The 23275-nt window shown below is 47.1% G+C and overlaps 1 protein-coding gene across 1 annotated transcript in view; it reads left to right on the plus strand.

Annotated features, from left to right (window-relative positions):
• Positions 1 to 23275, plus strand: part of ANKFN1 (ankyrin repeat and fibronectin type III domain containing 1) — a 235885-nt gene that overhangs the window by 63470 nt on the left and 149140 nt on the right. Inside the window, exon 5 of the mRNA XM_056863608.1 lies at positions 5584 to 5697. Within this exon, the coding sequence (XP_056719586.1) occupies positions 5584 to 5697 (114 nt within the window). The remainder of the gene's footprint in view (positions 1 to 5583; positions 5698 to 23275) is intronic.

A 23275-nucleotide genomic window follows, 5' to 3' on the forward strand; every position in this document is an offset into this window, starting at 1 on the left:
CCTTTGAGTGTAGGGGGGGTCTCCGGTGGTCGGGCTTGGGACCGGGTGGTGACGGCTAAGCTAGGAACTTCCCCTCGCTGCTCGGGAGTGAACAGGGAGTCGACTGGGCGATCGAAATCGTTGCGATACTGGGGAAGTCGTGACAAAGCGTCGGCTAGGGCATTTTCTTTGCCAGGGACATGTCTGAGAGTGAACCGGAACTTAGCGAAAAATTGGGCCCACCGAACCTGTTTGGCATTGAGTTTTCTAGCCCCCTTGAGGGCCTCAAGATTCTTGTGATCGGTACACACTTCGAATGGCAGTTCGGCCCCTTCCAAGAAGTGTCGCCATATGGTAAGGGCATGTTTGACCGCTGCTGCCTCCTTCTCCCAAATGGCCCAGTTGATTTCAGACTGGGAAAACTTCTTGGAGAAGTAGGCGCATGGTCTCCACCGTCCCCCCTCATCCCTCTGCAATAGGGCCCCGCCCATGGCTACATCCGAGGCATCCACTTGCACCACAAAAGGCTTGGTGCAATCTGGGTGAGCCAAAACGGGTTCGGATGAAAAAAGTAGCTTCAAACGTTCAAAAGCTAGCTGGCACTGGGGGGACCATTGCAAACGGGCTGAGGGAAGCGCGGCGCTAGCCCCCTTGTCCTTGGTACGCAACAGGGCAGTGAGGGGAAGCGCAACTTGGGCAAAGTTAGGAATGAAGTTCCGGTAAAAATTGGCAAACCCCAAAAACTGCTGAAGTTGGCGGCGGGTAGTGGGGGGTTCCCAGTCCCGCACTGCCTGGACCTTGGCGGGGTCCATTTCCAACCCTTGGTGGGAGATCACATACCCCAGAAATGTAATGGAGGGTTGGTGGAATTCACATTTGGACACCTTAGCATACAGTTTGTGCTCCCGCAGCCGCTGGAGCACCTCTCGCACTAGGCGCACATGGTCTTCCATGGTTTCAGAGTAAATAAGGATGTCATCGAGAAATACCACCACCCCCCGAAACAGCAAATCATGCAAAACCTCATTAATTAATTGCATAAAGACACTCGGAGCCCCCGAAAGTCCGAACGGCATGACTAGGTACTCAAACATCCCAAAACAACTGGAAAAGGCCGTTTTGGGTTCGTCTCCTTCTTTGATGCGAATGCGGTGGTAGGCTTCTACCAAGTCCAGTTTGGTGAAGATTCGGCCCTCCTTTAATTGTGCTAGAAGGTCAGGAATAAGAGGGAGGGGGTAAGCATTAGACTGGGTGACTGCGTTCAGTCTGCGAAAGTCAATACACAGTCTTAAATCTCCCGTCTTTTTCTTTACAAAGAAAGCTGGGGCTGAATAAGGAGCCTTGGAGGGGCGTATGAAACCCCTCGCCAGATTGACATCCAGATAGTCTCGCAACACTGTCTTTTCACTAGGGCTCATGGGGTAAACCTTTCCCTTAGACAGTTTGCCTTCCCCTACAATCTCGATGGCACAGTCCGTTTCTCTGTGGGGAGGCAGTTCGTCGCACTCTCTAACATCAAAAACATCAGTAAATTGCGAGTACTCAGAGGGTAATTGAGGAGAGACTGGGGCGGGGGACCCTACCAGTGCGGCGGCTGGAGTCCTGAGTACCCGTTCCTTGTCATGCAACCCACAGGGGTTTTCGGGGAAGGAAAGCACCCGTTTAACCCAATCAATGGAGGGATTGTGCCCCCTTAACCAGTTCATCCCTAACACCACAGGGGTTACAATAGGGGCGATAGTGAAATACAACCGTTCCCAATGTTCCCCCACGGACATAATCACGGCTGCAGTTCTGTGGGTCACCGGGCCCCGTTTAAAGTCACTCCCGTCCATTTGGGAAAAACGGAGGGGTCCCGGAAGCCGCTTGCGCCGGACACCCAACTTCTTGGCAGTTTCCTCATTTATCATGGTGCGGGCACACCCCGAGTCGACCAACGCGGGGACCTCTAACGGGGGGCCCCCTTTGGGTAGGGACAGATGGACACGCACAAATACATTGTCCTCTTGGGCGCTTACCATCGGTGGAGCTCCTTGCACAACGATAGGGACGGTCTGCTGCGGAGCCCCCTCTACAGCAGACCGACGGCGTTTTTTGCCGGCTGTTCCCACTCTTCCTCCTCGCTGGAAGAGGGGGACGGGGTAGTGGCCTCCGGGGAGCCGTCCGAATCAAAGACGGTATTTGTAATCCGGGACCCCGATGGGACCGTAGAGTCGGATGCCCCATCCTGGGGACGTGCGTGGAGAGCGGAGGGTGCGCCGGAGCGCCGGCTCAGTGGTCCACTTCTGCGGCGAGGCTGGCTGTCGGCGGCCGGTTTCGTCGGCTCGGCCTGGGTTTGGCGGGGAGGGGTCGGACGGCCTGAGCGAGAGGGGCATTGCGATGCAAAGTGACCCTTTCCCCCGCAGATCAGGCAGACGCCGGCCTCGAACCGCTTGCGGCGTTCCGCGGCCGAGAGGACCCCGCCACCCCCTTGCCGGAGTTCCCGGCCACGGTCACCCCGGGGCCTGGGGTCTCGCCCAATCCGTTGCTTGGACAAGTTCAGGAGTTGTTTGCGATTCTCGATGTCAGCAGCATGGCGAACCCAACCTTCCACATCCGGGGGGTTCCCTTGCATGAAGGCCCAATGTTGGAGGTCTGGGTTGAGACCCTCCCTGAAACATTGTACCAAGGTAGCCTCACTCCAGTCCAGAATTCGGCTAGCCAGTGACTGGAACTCACTTGCATACTGCGCCACCGACTTAGTCCCTTGGCGCAGTTGCATCAGGGAGGCTTTAGCCCGCTCACCTAGAGTCGGGTCCTCAAAACGGTTTCGGAGTGCTACCATGAACTCGTCCAGGGTTCGCAGCACCGGCGAGCGGAGTTCATACTGCAACACCATCCAGGCAGCCGCCTCCCCTTGCAGTAAGGAAGCCACGTACTGCACCCGGGACTCCTCAGAAACGAAGGTTCGGCCTTGTTCCCGCATAAAAATGTCTACTTGGACCATAAAAAAGGTCAACTGGTCTCCCGACCCGTCATACGTGACTTTCAGGTCCCGACGGGCCGGGGGGGCAGGGGTTGCGGGCGGAACTACTGGCGCCCCGTCTGGGGGAGCACCGGCTGGAGGTTGCAATTTCAGCGCATCTAGGGTCGTGGCCATCTCACCCATTACGCGTTGCATGATCTCCATCTGCTCCTGCATAGCCCGGCGGTCTTCCTGCCACTGTTTTCGTTCTTCCTCCATGAGGGCCTCCTTGCGGGCCGGGTCCCCTTCGAGTCCCGTGCTGGGGAAGGCCAACCGGCGATCCTTCGCCGCAGTCCGCGAGAGCGACCAGCCCTTGGGAGAGTCCAGCCAATAAGTGAGCCCCCGGGGACGTCCGTCCCGATCTTGGTCGGGGGCGCGACCCTTCGGTTTCTTTGGCTTGGCTCCCTCCTCTTTAGGGTCCGGCTTCTCCGGCTCGTCCGGTTCCTTGGGGGCATCGGGGTTAGGGGTGGTGTCCTCGTCGGCTGACATTCTGTCCAAAGCGGTACAGCTGCAGTCCGAGAGGCAAGGACTTGCAACTTAATGTGAGAGATCCCCCTCTCTGAGTTTGCTTCTCCAAATCAGTTGCTCAGACGTTGATACAGAAACAATCGATTTATTGAAGCCTTCAGGAGATGAGACAGGCACAGGTAGAAAGTTGCAAGTGAGGGGCTATACGGGTTTACAGAATATATTGACTCCAGGGCACTGGGGCACTGGGGTTCACACTTATTGTTATGGGAAGTTACAAGCTTGGCATAATACAAAACATCAGACAGATCCCAGGAAGTCTGGGCGGCTATCACACTTCCAAGGCCGCATCGGCCTGAGGGAGTACTGGCAGGAAGAACAGCGGGGGGGGGGGAAGATACATGGGCCATCAGGCCTGGCGCCTGAGACCAGAAGGTGTGAACTGCTTTTACGAGTTCACTGATAACACAGCAGGTGATGGAAAGCAGAGACACAAAGACAGAGACCCTCACACTACTCTCTATTGAAACCTATGGAGCTTTATAATAGAAATTATGTGTCCATTTGTGCAGAAAGATTTGGTTGTTTTAATCAGTAAATTAATCAAATAAGTCTGTTGTTGATTACTTTGTGAGGGCCAAATTTAATTGGTAGGGCTATGATTTAAGGGCATATATTTACTTTTGAGGCTATTTTGATTCCAGAATGTTACTGTACCAGGAAGTATAAAACAAGTCATTTCCTAGAATTAACAGAAACCTTCTCTATTCAGTTGTAATATCTTACAGATCTTTCATTATATCAAAAAATCACCAATGATGATGTTTTAGCAGTACACAGTTTTAATAGGTTAATCAATTACAGTTCTTTAATTGATTGCTCTGTCCTTTATAGGTCAACAATTTTTTTAATCTATCAAGCATCTTTATTGGCATAAAAAAAAATAGTTAATACAGTAACAGTTCAACAGTTTCCTTAAGGACTTCTCTCTTTCAACTCAATGTCAAATCTATTGGCATCTAGTGTCTTAGAGCCTAGATATATACTAGAATCCTAAGCAGACTTACATTCCTGAGCCTTCAGCAGCAGGGGACAGTGTAGCCAAGGCACCACTGCAGTGCTTCCAAAGCAGTTCCCCAGCCACTTAAAGGCTTTAAAAAGCCCTTTAAATTTTTGTTTTTGGAAAATGGGGCATTTTGCCCCATAGAAAACAGCGAGGCTGTGCCAGCAAGAAGCTGGCACAGCAACAGTTTCCAAGGGGGGTGTTCCTGGGCCGAAAGGGGTCAGGAAGCTGCCTACTGGCAGCTCCACCCCCTGGGACGCCAGTGTGGGGCTTTGCGCTGGTGGGACGCCAGCGGGAGGCCAAGCCAGCATTCCTGGGCCGTGTTGCCATGGCAGCACTGGGAGGCCAGTGTGAGCAGACCAAAGCCAGTGTCCCTGCCTTTCACCGTGGCGCAAGTGGCCTGGGCGCTGGCGCTAGCAGCTCAGATGCCAGCATGGGCACTTGTGCTCCTCCTGAGCTCTTTTGGCCCAAGAGCTCAGGAATGGGCTGTCACTCTCTTTTGAGTCCATTGTCAAGGAGTTCAGAAGGGTCCAGTTCTGCTTAAGATTACACTGTTAATGTGATTATCAATCATTCTCACAAAGAAATTCAAAATATAATTTGCAAATATTTTATTCTGAATGTAATTTGTTGCAAATTTTGTTACCAACAAGAATTCTTTTTTTCACAGGGAAAATATATATAAAACCTTCTAAATTCAAACTTATAAATGAGCTTGCTTATTTAGTGGTAGCTTGAATCAAATACTGAAGTAAAAATGAGCTCTTTGGTTTGTTATCTGTCCCCTTCTTGACCTCAAAGAGTGTACGTGTTCTTTATTGACTCATATTGAGGAAGCGTTTTACTGGGATGGGGTGGGGGTATCCAAAAGGGATGAAGGCCACCAGTGAGGCAAATGGTGTCCATCAGATCTCATTAGCATGGACTGCTCATTAGTGTTCAAAAGGTCAACGCAAACATCTTAAGAACAAAGCTCACTACAGTTTTGACATACGTCTTTGAAGACCCTGAGGACTGTTTGAACAGTATTTGTTCCACATGAGACATGATGTTTTCTCTTTGCTCCCAGGAGCCCCTGAGGCACCGACCAACGTCTGCCTCATGGTAACAAGCAGTACATCACTCACTGTCACCTTCCAAGAACCTCATAGCATCAACTCAGCGGTGGTGACCAAATACAAAGGTACTGGATTTGAATCAATTGTATGACCTTTCAGTGCTACTCTGGTTAAATTTCGTCTTGGTAGTGTTGTTGTTTTCTTCTGCAGCAGCAATTATTTTCCTATCAAGCACTGATTAAATATTTTATATATCAATTATATTTATTTTGGGAGCACCTAAATATTATTCTATCACTTAATTATCTGAAATACTTTGAGTCTGCTTTTCTCCTAAAACATACTCAGTTTTCGGCCCTACTGTGCTCTTGTCCTAGATGTGTTGTTATTGCTTCATCTGTTCCTATATACTACAAAGGCTGAACATTTCTTCAGATATCACCTGGTTCCCTCATTCTTTACAAATGATTTTACAAATGAATTTTTATTTATTTACAATATTTGTATCCTGCTGCTGTGTTCTCTTATAAACTATTCAAGAGGGCTTATAAAATAAAACAGCTAAACTGCACTATAATAAAACATCACAGATAAAACCACAATAATAAAATGCAGTAGATTAGAACAGGATAAGATCCTAAATATTCTACAAATAACGTTAAAACAAACACAATCTAAAAGCAATAACAATAGGATGGTATAACCAACTGCAGGAAGTCTAAAAATTTTAGGCACCTAAAAGAATCCAGTTTGGGTATCTGGGAAACCTCTGTGAGGAGAGAATTCCAAAGCATTTGGGCCAGTACCAAAAAGGCCCTGTCTCTAGTCCCTGTCTCCATCCAGCTTTCAAATGTGGGAAAACACAGAGTGGTACTTCTGAATGATATGTCATCAAGTGATAGATGAGGGAGAAGGGATCTTTTGGTACCCTGGTCTCAGGCTGTGTAGGATTTTATGGGTCAAACCTGAACTTTGAATTGTGCCTAAAATCAAACTGGCAGCCAATACAGAACTTATAAAACTGACAAAATATGGTCTCTGTACCTGCCGCATTTTGAAGCTACCAGACAGTCTTCCTGGCACCTTCATGCAGAGCACATTGCAGTAGTCCATCCAGGATATAATCAGAGAATGTATAACTATGGCCTCTCAAAGCATGATTGCAGTATTAAAGGGTCTAAGTGCCACCATGGAGATTTGCACCTCCATCTGTAGCCCTGGACCGAAAAGCACATCCAAGCACCATCTCCTTAAGGGATAGCACAGTGCTCTTCAATACAAGCAGACCCTGAATTGGCCTGGTTGCCCACCAACAACCACAGTCACAGAGACCAGATGGTATTCACCTTAGGTTCTTCAATAACTCAAATGGGAAATTGCTGAACTTCTAACAGTGATATGTAACATGTTCCTTAGATCAGCCTCTGTACCAGAGGACTGGAGAATGACCAGTGTAACACCCATTCATAAAAAAGGTTTCAATCTGGGGAGAAATTCAGACAAGGAGAATTCTGAAAATTTCCCTAAGAATAATACCTGTCAGGTTCTTCACTGAACGCAAGATCCAGACGGGCTCTTGACATGAGTTCAGGCCAAGTTCTGGCCACAAGTCAAGTCCTTGGTTTCCAGGGCTTGGAAGCTCCTGTGTATACTTCGTTAGTGCCTGTTATCACAGCTGTGGCATGTTGTGTCTTCATTCATGGGAATGCCTATCTCGCTGTTGCCTGGCAATGTTTATCGTTGTCAGGAGCAGGCCATGAAGACAGTTCATGGTTGTGCTCCCAGGTGCTGTTTTGCAGTTCTCTCCAAGGCCAGTCCGTGCCCCGTGTTTAGACTTCATCGAGTCCTTCATAGATTCCTTTAGTGTGGGAATTGCCAAGTACTCCTTCCTGCCTCTGGGAGGGGGGTTGCCTGGGCTACTGGTTATCTCCTTTTGCTTTTCCATATATGCCATGTGCCTTGCCTTAGCCCCTTACTAGTGTCATTCTGAATATGGCTTCTGTAACCTGTCAATTCTAACCAATAAAACTGCTTTCGTGGACTTGCCGTCTACTGGAATCTGTTTATGGGTTTGCCGCAGGGCTAGAGCTCACAATAGTACTCGCTTGTCCTAATGTTTTTTAGCCGGTAGCCTGTACTTGTTCTCCATTGCTATCCTTGCCTTCCTGCGTGCAGTTAGTTCTTTTAATTTGCTTTTTAGTTCCTAATAAAGTTTTACTGCTTCAGATCTACCTGTCTGGATGAGTATGCTTGAGGGATGCTAGAGGCAAACGCCTGAGACTGACATTAGGTTAGCAATGCCTTTTTCGGGCTGAGGTGCCGTGTTCTCCCCAACGCAATGGGCGAAGCTCTGGATACCAAAGTGCCCGACACTATGAAACCACTTGTTCCTGACCAAGAGCCGGTGAACCCCACGGTTCCAGAAGGGGAACCTAAGTTGCCGGAGGAGCCGGTGAACCCCAAAGTTCTGGAGGAGAAACCGAGGTCTTGGGGCACGGATGGAGGAGTGCCCGGACTTCCTGACGTTCACCCGAAGCTTTGGCGGGAGTCTCCTCGGCCGTGGGTACCTTCACACGTTAATACCCGGTGGCAGTGGAGAGCCGGCTCAGTCTTGCCAGAGGAGGACTGGGATTATACTGTCGACTCTCAGATGGGGGTGACGGGGGTCTCTGAGAAACAGCCGCTGTGGGGCACGGGAATGTGCCAGTCACAGACATGGCGGGAAAGAGATGAGGACGTTTATCTCCAGATGCAGAAGTGGCGAGAGCGGGACGAGGATTACCAATGCCTCCAGCACCAAAACTATGAACTGGTCGAACAGTAGCTACGCTGTGGGGCTTACTAAAGGGACTATGGCAAGAGGTGGATGAGCTACATCGAGCATGCCCTGCTTCGCCCGTGTTGGGACAGGTCCCCCCAGGTCTGCGAGTACCTCCACAGCCTCCACTGCCACAGGCACCTGCATCCCTGATGCTGCTGGTGCCACACCGCCTCCACCACAACCGCCAGTTTTCCGGAGGGAGTTACGGGCGTCCTTTGACGGCTCCGGAGACAAGCTCCCCTATTTTTTGATCCAAGTGGATGGTTTTATGAGGGAGCAGGCAGCCACCTTCCAGTCGGAAGAGAGCCGGATGCGGTATGTGGCTTCGCTGCTGGAAGGAGAAGGGGCAGGCTGGATGGTCCAGCAGTATGATCTATGGTCCCGTGCGCTGCGGACCCTTGATGACTTCATGTTCACACTCAGACAGTGTTTTGAGGATCCACACCAAAGCGAGTGGGCCAAGATGGCGCTGCTGCAGCTTCGCCAGGGATCCAAGTCGGTGATGCAGTTTGCAAGTGAATTCCAACTGCTAGCTAGTAAAGTTGTGGACTGGAGCGAACCTTCACATGTGCAGTATTTCCGTGAAGGCTTGAATTCAGAGATACTACACTGGGCCTTCATGCAAGGGGAACCCCTGATCTCGAGGGATGGATCCAGCTAGCGGTGGAAGTTGAAAACCGCCGGCAGTTACTGAACCTGTCTAAACAATGTAAAGCACGAGAATCGGGGCCGTGGACGGAGCGGGCAGCCCCCAAAGGGAATTACCGGCTAATGGGGAGGATGGCTGCCCCGGTGGCGAAGAGGGCATGACACTTTCAGAATGGTGCGTGTCTAGTTTGTGGCGGAATGGGACATTACGCCGCCTGTCCTTCCCGAGCCGAAGTTTCCCCTGCAGCTCCACGTCCAGCCAAGGAGGAGGCAACTCGGACGGGAGGCAAGGACCATCTGAAGAGTGTGACTCCTGAAGGGAAATGAGGAACCACCACTCTCAACCTCAAGTCAATCGTCCGGGAAGCGCCAAGTACTACCCCACTCGACCCAACGGGGTCTCGGATTACCAATGTGCTGTTCTCGTCCCAAAACAGTTCATCAGCCTCGGAGGGAGAGGAGACCTGGGACCTGCAGCCAAAAAACGTCCAGGGTCTGCTGTAATCAGAGCTCCGCAGCAGACCTCTGCCGGGAAAGAGCGGGGAGCTCCAGTGATGGTGAGCGAAATGGGAGAGAGACTGTTTCTAGACGTTGTTTTACAAAATTCCAAAGGGGGGACCCAAATTTCCATGGTGGCTCTGATAGACTCAGGGTGCGGACGGTCCTTAATTGATGAAGCCAATTAAGTCCTTAGGGGTGAAGGCAGTGGACTTACCCCAAGCCATCCACTTCACTCAGATGGATGGCTGCGAACTTAAAAATGGTCCAGTTAACAAGCACACACACAGGGTGGCGCTGGGAATCGGGTCCCACTGGGAGCAGATTCATTTTACCATTGTGCCCGGAATACAGTATCCAGTCATGCTTGGGGGGAACTGGCTGCAAGGGCACATCCCCACCATAGACTGGGTGAACAGGCGGATAGCCTTCACTCAGCCACAGTGTGACCATCACCGGTGAGAGGTGGCTGTACAGGGGAGTGCCACGATGGCTTCTTTGGATCAGGACCTTACCCCCCCCAACTGCCGAAAGAGAATCGCCAGTTTGCAGATGTGTTTAATGAACAGGACTGTGGTGTGTTACCCCCCCCCCCATCGAAAGACGGACTGTGCCATTGAGCTGGTGGGGCAGGGGAAACTAGCAAAGGGAAAGATATATCCCATGAGCCCGAAAGAGAAGGCAGTGCTGCGGGAGTTTTTGGACAAAAACCTAGCCCGTGGATTCGTTCGGCCCTCTTCAGCGCCTTGCTCGGCTCCCTCCTTTTTCGTGCGCAAAAAGATCTTAAGTTGTGTATTGACTTTCGTAGGCTAAATGCAGTCACCCAGACTAATGCCTACCCCCTTCCATTGATTCCAGATCTGCTCAGCCAATTAAAGGAGGGTCACATCTTTACTAAGCTGGACTTGGTCGAAGCTTATTATCGAGTTCGTATTCGAAAGGGAGACGAGTGGAAGATGGCTTTTTCTAGATGCTTTGGAATGTTTGAGTATCTGGTCATGCCCTTCGGACTTTCGGGCCCCCCCAGTGTTTTCATGCAAATGATTAACGAGGTTCTACATGACCTGCTGTTTAAAGGAGTGATTGTTTATTTGGATGATATTTTGATTTATTCAAAAATGCATAGAGACCATGTGAAATTAGTCAAAGAGGTATGGGGGTGCCTCTGAGACAATCAGTTGTTTGCCAAGTTGTCGAAGTGTGAGTTTCACCAGGACAGGTTGAGCTTTTGGGGGTTAATGATTTCACATAAGGGACTTGCCATGGATCCGGAGAAGGTACTTGCAGTACTTGAGTGGCAGCCGCCTACCACCCACAAACAATTGCAACAGTTTTTAGGATTCGCAAATTTTTATAGGGGTTTTCTCAAAACTTTTGCTCAGATTTCCTTGCCTATCACAGATTTGCTAAAAACCAAGGGGAAGGGAAGTTCTGCCAATCAACCCTCGTCTCAATTGGATTGGTCGCTGGAGTGTCAGTGGACTTTTGACACACTGAAAAAGCTTCAGATCGTGTCCTCAAACATCCCGACTGTGAGAATCTCTTCATTGTTCAGGTGGATGCCTCCGATGTAGCCATGGGGGGGGGCTCTGCTGCAGGTGGGGGAAGTGGGGCGCCTCCAAATGTGTGCATATTTCTCCAAAATGTTTTCGCAGTTGGAACTGAACTGGCCCATTTGGGAAAAGGAGGCAACCACAATAAAATGCGCTCTCACTGTGTGGAGGCATTTCCTGGAGGGGGGCGACGTTCTGTTTGAAGTGTGGACAGACCATAAAACCTAGAGGCTCTAAAAGGGACTCACAAACTCACTGCCAAACAAGTGCGCTGGGCCAAATTCTTTTCCAAGTTTCGTTTTGTTTTAAAGCATGTACCCGGCAAGCAGAACCACCTGGCAGATGCGCTCTCCCACCTCTCCCAGTATCAGAGTATTCACAGATTCACTCTTTACTCCAGAGCAGCGGGGGACTTTGCCCGGACTGGTGGTTCTCACCCGTTCACAGGTGGGGAAAACATGCCCCTTGGAGGGGGTACCAGACTCCTTCAGCACTGTGTTAATTCAAGCATGTCAGGCAGAGGAAGCCATGAACAGTCTGCCTGACAAAATGGTTCAAAGGGACAGGTGCTGGTTTTGGGGAAACAAATTATACGTCTCCGCGACTCTGGAGGGAGGTGATGGGTCGGGGCCATGGGTCAAAAGTAGTGGGACATTTTGGGTTCATCAAGACCTTGAACCTTTTGCGCCAGCAATTTTGGTGGCTGGGAATGAGGTTAGATTGGACTCTTTTATTCACAGCTGTCCCACTTGTGCCTCTGCCAAATGGGTGATGGGAAAACCGCCCGGACTTTTAAAGCCTCTAGACTAGAGACACCTTCGGCTCCTTGGGAAGTTATAGCCATGGATTTCATCACGGATCTTCCTCCTAGCCAGGGGAAAACTGTACTATGGGTGGTACCTTTTTTCTAAGCAAGTACATGTAGTCCCTTGTACGGGGCTTTCCACAGCTCAGAAACTAGCTCGTATGTTTGTGTCACATGTCTTTAAATATCATTCTTTCCTGCGTAAGGTGGTCTCCAACCGCGACCCACAGCTTGTGGCAAAGTTTTGGAGGGCTTTTCTTAAGTTTGTTGGGGTGGAACAAGGTTTGTCCAGTGCTTATCACCCCCAGACTGATGGTCAGACCAAGCGGGTCAACTCTGTACTAGAATGTTACTTACGTTGCTATGTAAACTACCATCAAGACTAGGGCTGTCGATTCAGTTCGTCAGGAACTGAAAAACAGCCGAATTTCCCCTGATTCGGAAGTTTTTAGTTCGGATGGAACCGAACTCAAAAAAGGCAGGAAAACGGGGAGTCGAATTCAGCTAGTTCGGGGTGTTCGGTGAATAAATTCAGCAAATTCAGGGTTTGGCGCAGCAGCATAACCGTCAGTTAGTAAGCAGCATTCTCCTGCGGCCAATCGGTGGCCAGCTGGGTCTTCTTCCCCACCCTTAATGTGCATCTCTGACAGTGGGGGTTTGCAATTAGCAGAGCTTGCCGCCCACGTCCAAAGCTCCCAGCCCCAACAAACATCTGAGCTGCGGGGAGCAAGGGCAGGGCAGGTGCGAAGAAGATGGAACAGAAGACATCCACAGTAAGACCTGTTTTGGGGCTTTTCTCTATAATTTTTCTCCTGTGTGTGTGTGGGGGGGGGTGAAGCAGAGTCTGTGTGTGTGTGGGGAGGGAGCAGTTTCTGTGGGTGGGGGGAAGCCAAAGGGGACTTTCGCCTGTTCTGCGGGGGGGTGCCCCCTGAGTCTCTCCCTGGTTTGAGGGGGGGGCTTCAGTTGTGTGTCCTCAGGTTTTCCCTCATTCATAAGATCGGTTAGGTCTATTCTGATGCTTGCTCAAAACTGGTTTTCTAATTGTGACTTAAAGAATGCATTTGCCTGGTCCTGAGTACCATGCAAAAGGGGAAATTTTACCACCTTCTGCTCCTGATGCATAGCTGCCTCTGTCCGTTTCCATGGTTTGCAAACTCCCAGGTGTCAGGTGTTGCTTTGCATGGTTGCAAACGTTTTGCTTTGCATGGTTTGCATGGTTGCAAACATGTTGCTTTGCATGGTTTGTATGGTTGCAAATGTGTTGCTTTGCATGGTTTGCATGGCTGCAAATGTGTTGCTTTGCATGGTTTGCAAACTTCTTCGCACCTGCCCCACCCTTGCTCCCCGCAGCTCAGCTGTTTGTTGGGGCTGGGAGCTTTGGGCGTGGGCGGCAAGCTCTGCTAATTGCAAACACCCATTGTCAGAGATGCACATTAAGGAGGGGGGACCCCTTTCGGGGCCCATATCTCAGCCCCCCCAACCCAATCTTTACAAAACTTGGGGGTTCTTGCAAGAAGGGTCCCCTCAAGCTACGCTGAAAGTTTGGGATCTCTACCCCCAAAAATGCCCCCCCCCGGAGCCACGGAAAGGCGCGATTGTGTTTTTAATGGCTTTATTCGGCCGAATTTTTCCCCGAACTCCGGATCTCATGCCGAATTGCATGGACCCGAAGAGGGGGAGTTCGGACTTCGGCATTTCCCAAATAAAAACGGGCCGAATTTTGCTGAATCTGAATTTTCCCGATTTTTTTTTCAACAGCCCTAATCAAGACAATTGGGTGGATCTTTTGCCTTTTGCTGAATATGCTTATAATAACTCTACTCATCAATCCACTGGGTTTAGCCCTTTTCAGGTGATGTATGGTAAAGACTTCGGTCCCTTGGGAAACGTTAGTCTCTTGGGTGGGGAGACCGATACCGAGGTGGGTGAGTGGGTAAACATAGTGCAAAACACGTGGCCCTTGTTGCAAAAGAACCTGGAAAAGGCCAAGAGCTGGTACAAGGCTCAAGCGGACAAACACCGTTCTCCGGGGTGGGACATCAAGGTGGGAGACAAGGTCTACCTGTCCACAAAAAACCTTTGCTCCCCTTGCCTGTGTAAGAAGCTCAGTGAAAAGTATGTGGGACCCTTTCCGGTGTCTCGGCTCATAAATGACGTCACAGTGGACCTCGATCTTCCTAAGTCTTTGAAAGGTATCCACCCAGTGTTCCATATCAGATTGTTAAAAAAATATGTGGCTGCCCCCGAGTGGCATCCTGAACCTGCCCCAGGTTCCCCGGTGTTGGTTCAAGGTGAAGAACATTTCAACATTTCCAAAATTTTGGACTCTTGGGTGCGTAATAAGACCCTACACTACCTGGTATGTTGGAAACATCTGGGTCCCAGTCATGATGAGTGGGTGGTGGAACACCACGTTGCTGCCCCCCACCTGGTCCACCAGTTTCATGAAGCCTATCCTGAGAAGCCTCGTCTGTCATTAGAGGGGATGTGGCTGCCCCGAGGGGGCCTTAAGGGGGGGGCAGAATGTCAGGTTCTTCACTGAACACAAGATCCAGACATGAGTTCAGGCCAAGTTCTGGCCACAAGTCAAGTCCTTGGTTCCCAGGGCTTGGAAGCTCCTGTGTATACTTCGTTAGTGCCTGTTATCACAGATGTGGCGTGTTGTGTCTTCATTCATGGAAATGCCTATCTCACTGTTGCCTGGCAATGTTTATCGTACTCTCTTGTCCTAATGTTTTTTAGCAGGTAGCCTGTACTTGTTCTCCATTGCTATCCTTGCCTGCCTGTGTGCAGTTAGTTCTTTTAATTTGCTTTTTAGTTCCTAGTTTTAGTGGTACAGCACTAACAATATGAATACACACCTTTCCAGATCATTTCTTGTGTTTCCATGCAGTTTGTCTTAGTTCATTAATAAGCTTTACTTTGTGTGTACAGTTAAAGAACAGGAACTAAGTGTATGCTACACTGAAGATTTATGCAATGAAGAATGAATGGGTCCTTCACTGGAAGGAGTGCATTAGAGAACAAATGGGAGACAGGAGAGTTCTAGCCAGTTTTTTGCCTCTGAAACTTCCCTCCACTAGATACTTATACCCCCATCGGTGTTCTGGACTTGTGTTTACCTCACAAACATTGGACTGAAACACTGAAGAGATTTGAGCATCTGCATTGTTGTTGGTAGGGAGGGGTGGTGTTATTTATGGTCTATTGTTTTTGAAAAAAATATTATTATATTTGTTGTTTAAAATTAATAAAAAAATCAAATAGTCTGCCAGGGGAAAGATTAGGTCATTATTGTTGTTGTTATTTTTGTTGTTATTGTATCACATATTCCAATAACTAAGTCAACTCTGAGGATACTTAAATCCAGTAACTGGAGCAGTGAACAGACAAGACAGACCTTTATATAAACTTGAAATATGCCCTAGGTTTGCAGAAAGATCCAAAATCTTAAAAAACAAACGCACACACACACACATCGGGAGGGTAAAAAACCCAAAATGACAAAAGGGGCACCTATAGTTTTAAGAAATGGAAGCCCTCAGTGGCTGTTGCTAGGCAACAACAGCATTCTAGGTTTAGTTTCTGTCAGTAAAAGGCAGGGGTCAGGGCCCTTTCCAGGGTTGTTTTGGCCTTTGAGGGGTGGACTTACCCGGACCAGACCTGGCAGCAACCACTGGGTGACGTGATACCATCCAACTTGCATGAGTCAACTAGGCTTGGATGCTTGCTACTGTTCAACAGAAGCTACCCTATGAAAGCAGTGTGGTGTAGTGATTAGAGTTTCAGACTGGCACCTCAAATTCCCATTCTGTTGTGGAAACTCACTGGGTGACCTTGGTCCAGTTCCACATTCTCAGCTTAATTTACCTCACAGGCAGGGGGGAATGGCCTTTGAGAACACCTGGATGCCCCTGTTAGGCCTGGCCTACAGCTTACCCTTTATTTTCAAGCCTTAATCTTTGACTCCCATTTTAATTACCTTATTTATACATAATTACTGCAAAAAGAAATGGCCTTTAAATCTGGCGGTGATCTAGAGCAGTCTCGAGGGAATGTGGTCTTCCAGTCTGAAAATAATGTGAGAATATTAACTGGCCTTGTATCACATCTAAGAGTAGCAATTAAGCATTTAACATAGGATTGTTTACTATGCTGCAGAGTCTGAAAAGGCACCAGATGAACCACAAATCCCATTTGGATCATACTTGTCTCCTATTAGTCACTTAAGTGCTTTTCAGAAATCCCAACTTGCATTATGGAGAGAGAGGGAAATATTCTTAAAAAAGAAGAAGAAGAAGAAGCTACAAATGTGTCAAACTGAGCACAGCGTCCAGTGATGCGCAGCAAGCAAACAAGAGCCTTCTGGCATAACCTATATAGTTATAAGGGTAGAAAGCTACTGCATGACCATTTTCCATCCAACTAGCGTCAAGGGAAGGGAGTGTTGAAGAATTTGTTCTGCTAGACCATTTCTCTCACAGTCAGTTTTGTATTGCAAAGCTCAAGTCTGTCGCAAGAAATCATGGGACTTTCCAAGTGAGGAGCCAGTTCTTGACACTAAACTGAGTATGGACAGAATAGAGAGAACCAGTCTCCCGCCTTTGGTAACACACTCACTCACTCACTCACTCACTCACACACTCTCTCTCTCTCTCTCTGTCTCTCTTTCAGAGTTTTATGCAGTTTTTTTTTTAGTTTCTCTCCTGAAATTATGTCATATCTGCTAGATTTCTGCATCCTGTCTGACAATGCCATTTGATATTTGGTAGGGCTTACCCTCCAGATTCAACTGGTTTATAGAAAACTCTTGCTGAAACTTTGAGGTACAATGATATTAATGCTCACCAGAAATAAATCATGCTGCATTAAAGTCTAAAGGTAAATTTATGAACAGAGAAGTGATTTTTGAAGAATATTCATTTTAGTGGTGTTATCCTATTAGACCCTTAAGCAATCCTAAACTACCTTTGGTGATTTTCTGATATCACCATCTGGCAGCATCTCTGTGGAACTGGCTACCCAATAAGCTATTGAAACCATGGCAACATGTCTGGATATCAATGTGGAGACTCTTTGCCTATTCAACTGCTGTGTGGATTATGCCACAGGGAGATTGCGCTAAATCATTTTGAGGTGGGCCATTTGCTTTTCTCTGTATTCATAAAACATATTATCACATAAGCATAGTATAGGGTGACTGCTTAAATTGGTGTTTTGCTGGAAAACTTCCTACTACATAGTGGCTCAAAAACAACAAAAACAGAATGCTTAGTTCCTTCAGAGAAAAACTACATATGCTTTCTTACTTGACTACCCACCAATGAGAGAAAACTTTGAAGTTCAGGGTAGGCAGGCATTGTAAACATAGAGCGGGAATGAGCTTAGAAAGAAATACTGGAGTAACACATGCGTTTGGTTTTCTAGTGTGTGGAGGGAAATCCGCCAATCTCTGTGTGTTCTGCTCCCATTGGCAGGAAAAGAGTAGCACAATACGGAAGCAGAGCTGGTCACAATGGGTAGCACAAACTATAAAACTGATAGTGCAAGGGTATTGCACTATGGCCTTTGAGGGCTATTGAAGGCAAGGAGTAAGCAGAACTGAAGAAGTGAGCTGTGACTCACAAAAGCTGATACCCTGACAGAAATTTAGTTAGTCTAAGGTGCTACTGGACTCTTGCTGTTTTCTATTGCTACAGACAGACTAACACGGGTAGCCATTGTAATCTAATCCTAGGACAGATAGTGATTTAGGTGCTACTGACTGCTGAGCAGAAACTCTGGTGGGCAATCCAATCTGAGATCATTGGAAGACAGAACATGGTGGGAAGACAGCACTGTCTTTAGATTATGGGCTACTTTTCCCTTGGTCTTGACATTCCCCCCCCCTTCCCCTCCAATCACACTTTTAATTAAAATGCTGCAATGTAAAAAAAAAAAAAAAAAAAGATTATGGGCTACTGTGCATCTCCTCCCCGCCCCCCAGATTTTTAAACAGAATGATAACATGATTGCTCCTTCTCATCTGCGCACATCTTCCAAAAATTCAAGAGGCTGGGACCTAATGCTACTTTAGGTGTCCCTTTTCCTTGGGAAAAACAAAACCAGAAGAGCTAAAACTGTGCAGATCCATCTCCATCACAAATATATATTATTTTGAATACTAATCTCTTTATCTCACAGTCAGTTGCAAGTCACATTATTTTGGATGGTAGTAGTGACAGTGAAACTGTTGTTATTCCAGACAAAGATAGATATTTTATGGCTTCAATTGTCTTTGACGCTCTGGGAATTTTGCCTGTTTTGTGGAGCAGGCATACCAATCCCTCACAGTCTTTTTATCTATCTATACCAGTTTGTGGGATGTAGAATGGTATAGTATAGCCTGATCTCATCAGATTTTGGAAGCTAAGCTGGAAAATTCTGCAGAGGAAGGCAATGGCAAACCACTTCTGTTTAATCACTTGCCTTGAAATCTCACCAGGATATAAGTCAGCTGTGACTTGAAAGCACTTTACACACACGTGCCTGTTTGCATTCTTCATACATTCAATGGTTGATACTACACTAGCCATTTCATCTGAAATTGCCCTGATTTGTTCTTTAATTCCTTATAGACTGTCTAGACAAAATGCTAGTCAACCCAACATATTCCAGTATTTTCTGAGTTGTTTTCTGTCTTTTTTCATACCTGAGCTGTGGAGATGTTTTCCACAGTTAGAATGCAATTCCTGGCTGCCTATCCCAAGTGGACAGATAAAGCACAATTGAAACTTTCCTATTGTCCCTTTAAATTTCCAGTCTTCCTTTCTCCTTCCAGTGTGATTAATTACTTCCTGTTCAGATGCTTGATGTTCTCTGCATTCACAAATCAATTGTAAATTATCAGCTCGTCAGATCTCAGAAGCTAAGCAGGGTCGGCCCTGGTAAGTATTTGGATGGGAGTCCACCAAGGAATACCAGGATTGCTGTGCAGAGGAAGGCACTGGCAAACCACCTCTTGTCTCTTGCCATGAAAACCCCAAAAGGGGTCTCCATGAGTCAGCTGCAACTTGAAGGCACTTCACATACACAGAAGAGAACCTAAAGAACAGGACTGATTAATAAATTAGCACAAAAACAAAAGAGCAGAAGGGAAATTGTAGGGAGAAGTAGTATCTTTACCTAAAGCAAAATGACCAAATTTGGTAATTCTTTCCTTTTCTTAAGAAATTCAAAAGTGTTTCTGTTGCACCAGTGAAACCAAGAAAGGGGGTGCTGTGGCCCCTGCCAGATTTCACAAAACAAAATTCAAAGCAAACAATGAGGTTGTTCCTCAGGAGAAACATCTGAGGAATGCAGAGGGAAGCCAAAGTGTTTTGATGGGATAATCTATTATTTTTCTTCTTCTCTTTGATGGCCTTTGATGGCACAGACCTTTAAGGGCTAGGCTGTACAATCTGGGTGACTGTGTTCTTCAACTCTCAGACCCTGGAGAGCTACTGCCTCTCAGGTAGAAACTACTGGACTCAACTGGTCTGAATCAATGTAAAACTGCTCCTTTATAGCATGATGTAACAGTAAGTCACATTGATAGGCTGAAGTCTGTGTTTATGTTTGCTTTAGTTTCCCTCAGCTCATCCTTTAGTCTCTGAAGCTCCATTCATCACCTCAAAGCTGGTGCTTTTGTTGGAGAAAGAAATATTTCACAGCTTAAGAGGCCCCATGCTGAGGAGAGAATTTGTTTGATCCCCAAGCACCACCTAGCAGTGTTTTAGCAAGAATTTAAGGATTTAGGGAAAGAAGAGGAAAAAATAATCCTAAGCATATAAATGCACCTTACTAAGAGGGTTTTTTTAAAAAACAACAACAACAACAACAGTTTTCTGAAAGAACTTTGGAAAACCAATTGTTACATTTTGTGGGCAGCTTGTATCCAACCTGCTAATTAGTTGAAGATGGTGGAAGAGTGGGCAATACATGTTAGTATGTGCTGAGCTCTTTTTCCTTGGAAGAAGAGTCTGCATTTATGCTTAGTTATTGATGTATTGACTTCATTTGTGTCAATATGCTGATGGCACCCAGTTCTATATCTCTCTATCCAAATCTCCTGGTGATGCAGTAGAACCATTGCCTGAATGCTGTGGTTAAATGGCTAAGAATGAAAAAACTGAAACTTTAATCCTGACAAGACAGAGGTAATACTGGTTGGAAAGCCAGACATCTTGAAGGACATGTGCTTTCTACTTGTGATGGGGTTCTGTTGACCCTTCATTGCCTTGGTTAAGAGCCTCGAGGTTGTACTGGATCCAACATATGCTGGAGGAGCAACTTAATGCAGCTACCAAAAATACTTTCTTCCAAATTTGTTTAGCCTGGAAAATGGCCCCCACCTGGCCAGTATGGCCACCTGGATTTATGCCACAGTACATGTGTATGTTTGTTAAGTGCCGTCAAGTCGCTTCCGACTCATGGCGACCCTATTAGCCAGCCTTTGAAGGCAACCTGGAGATCCCAGTTGGTGCGGAATGCTGCAGTTTGGTTATTATCAGGAGCATGCATGTTACTCCCATTCTGCAGTCACTCCACTCGCTTCGCATCTTATCTGTAGGACTGCCTCCCTAGAAATGCATTCTCTGTTGTGGCTCCCACCTTGTGGAACGGCCTGCCTGAGAAGGTCAGCAATACTCCCATTCCGCTGGCTTTCTGCAAACTATGTAAAACAGGACTGTTTAGGAGGACATTTCTATATAGCTGTATTATAGAAATGGTTTATAATGGAATGGTTTAGGGTATCACTTTTATAAAGGGAATAAGATTGTGGACTATACCACTGTGTATCTGTTTGCTGGTATTGACCTACTCTCTTTGCATTGTTTTCTAATTATGTGTAGAGTTGCCACCTCCAGGTACTAGCTGGGGATCTCCTGATATTACAACTGATCTCCAGCTAATAGAGATCATTTCACGTGGAGAAAATGGCCACTTTGGCAATTGGACTCTATGGCATTGAAGTCCCTCCCCTCCCCAAATGTCAGATAGGCTCTCCGCCGGCCCCGGATAGAAACAAGATGGTTTCCCCCACGGACAAAATGGAGTCCTTTTGCACTCCTTCCCTCCCCATTTGCACCTGGTCTCCTACCCAAGATCTGCAGCTCAATGGAGACCCGCCCCGGTAATGGCTGATCTGATACCGGGTCCCGCAGAACAATACTGGGAGCCCGGGAAGATCAGCCACTTAACGCACGCATTTTACTCTGAATACTTTTGCTCAAGTCTTTACCTGTAGTTAGCTTCGGTATTGTGTCTTTGTTTCCAATAATCCAATCAACCCCATTGTATCCACCCTATATATGTTTCAATATTCCCCCATACCTGTATGCTAGCCTTAAGTCTTTGACCTGCTGAAATCGCTGTTCTTCTGAAATAAACTTTTAACTCGCTGTATCGTCTGGAGGAAAGTTATTGCCAGGAACGCATCGACTTGCTGAGGCCTGACACCAAACCCCACTCTCCTCAGACTCCGCCCCAAAAATCTCCAGGTATTTCCCAACCTGGAGCTGGCAACCCTAATTATGTAATACCATTTTCTGCAGTGATCTTCTCTTCCCCTCCATTTTATCCTCATAACATCCCTGTGAAGTAGGTTAGGCTGAGAGTGGTTGAGTGGCCCAAAGTCCCCCAGCAAGCTTCCATGGCAGAGTAGGGATATGAACCCAGGTCCCATCCAAATACTTGCCAGGGTTGCAGCTGAGAGTGTGTGACTGGCCCAAGGACACCCAGCAAGTTTCCATGGCAGAATGGAGATTCGAACCTGGGTATCCTAGATCCTAGTCCAACACCTTAACCACTACACCACGCTGGCTCTGTAATTCATAGGGCCAGATACCCCCTGAACAACCGGCGAGGGAGGGGTGGGTGGAGTCTCATCAGGAACAAATTGAGGTCTGGGCCTTGACGCTGTCAGCACATTGATGTAACTTCCAGAAGTGACACCATCATGTTGCCAATGACATTAGAGATGCTCTGGTGTTTGGGCAAAACTGGATGATTATGCATTCTACTAATGCATAATAAAAAGTGTATTTCTCTTTATTAATGGAATCATTAGAGTGCTTTTGCCCATAGACTTCCTACTTGTGGTGCATGGCAATTTTCTTTTTCTTTTCACCAGGCAACGAACCCAGGCTGAAGTGAAAGAAAATATAGGCTGCTTCCCTCCAGAGAAATATATTGTAAGCTGGAGTGCCATTGTTACTATTTTCTTCTTTTGCCTGCCTTCAATGCACTCCTCTGTTTCCAGGCCTTAAAGCAAGAAATCTTGCAGCAAGAAACTGATGGTGTGGGGAAGGGAGGGTACCCTATTCCTTCAGACACAAAAGAAGGAGCTATACTCTTCCTGCTTTCAGGTTTGGGCTAGGGCTTGTCACTTCCCTGCAAGTCATTAGAACTTGAGGTCTGGGGGTCAGCTTTTTCTTTTTTCTTTAGACTCTGATGAAGAATAGCAAATCAGGACACCTAAGAGAAAAAGCTAGGTTTTTCACTGCAGTCAGGCAACTGAATGCTCTGTGAAATACAAAAACAGACCAATGTCACATCATCCCTAGGTCTACTGAAGAAGAAAAAAATGCTAAAGTGTTGGCTGCTCTTTAATAATGCCACATAAGAGCAGTTTACAGTGTAAAAGGTTTCTCCGTGAAAAGCTTTATGGTAGAATAAAAATCCACAAGAAAGAACTATGAGCAAGAATCTGGGATAGGTTGACCAGAAGCTGGGAAGGGGGAATGCTGTATACTATGTATGACTGAAGGATTGAGCAGGGAGAGGGGTGCAAAGACACTTAGTTCTAGAGGTAGCATAGTTGAATTTGGATGACCAGGTGCAAAAGGAAGAGAAGGCAATCCATTAATTTAAAATCGTATTTCAAAGTCTTCCTTTAACATAATCTTTGGGTAGAATTTCTCCCACTCCCTCTTTAGGTAATCTTGGGTTGTGATTCATGTGCTACTTAAGCCATAATTCTAACTCGTCTTTAGTCCTATTGATTTTGTAGATGGTTTGTGAAGCACGTCTCTTGGTTCGGAAGATTTGAGGGCATTCCACAGTCTTTCACTCTTTTTCTGCAGTTATGATAGTCAAAAGCTTATTTTGAAATAAGGTCTGAGGCTGTCTTTTCCAATGTTTCCCCCTTTCCAACCTTTCCATTTTTAGGCAGTTGAGCTAAAAAAAATCAGAAACATAGCTAGTGAGTTTGATGCTGCTGTTAACTTTGCTACTTGATTCTTTTCACCACAATATTATATGATGTGGTTTTACAGTCCACGCTGACAGAGATTGGCCCCAAACTGAAGCCCATTTTTTTTCCTTTTGGCCAGCAGATGGAAAAAGATGGTGCCTGA

The sequence above is a fragment of the Euleptes europaea genome, chromosome 1, assembly GCF_029931775.1.
Source record: "Euleptes europaea isolate rEulEur1 chromosome 1, rEulEur1.hap1, whole genome shotgun sequence".
In the NCBI taxonomy this organism is placed as follows: Eukaryota; Metazoa; Chordata; class Lepidosauria; order Squamata; family Sphaerodactylidae; genus Euleptes; species Euleptes europaea.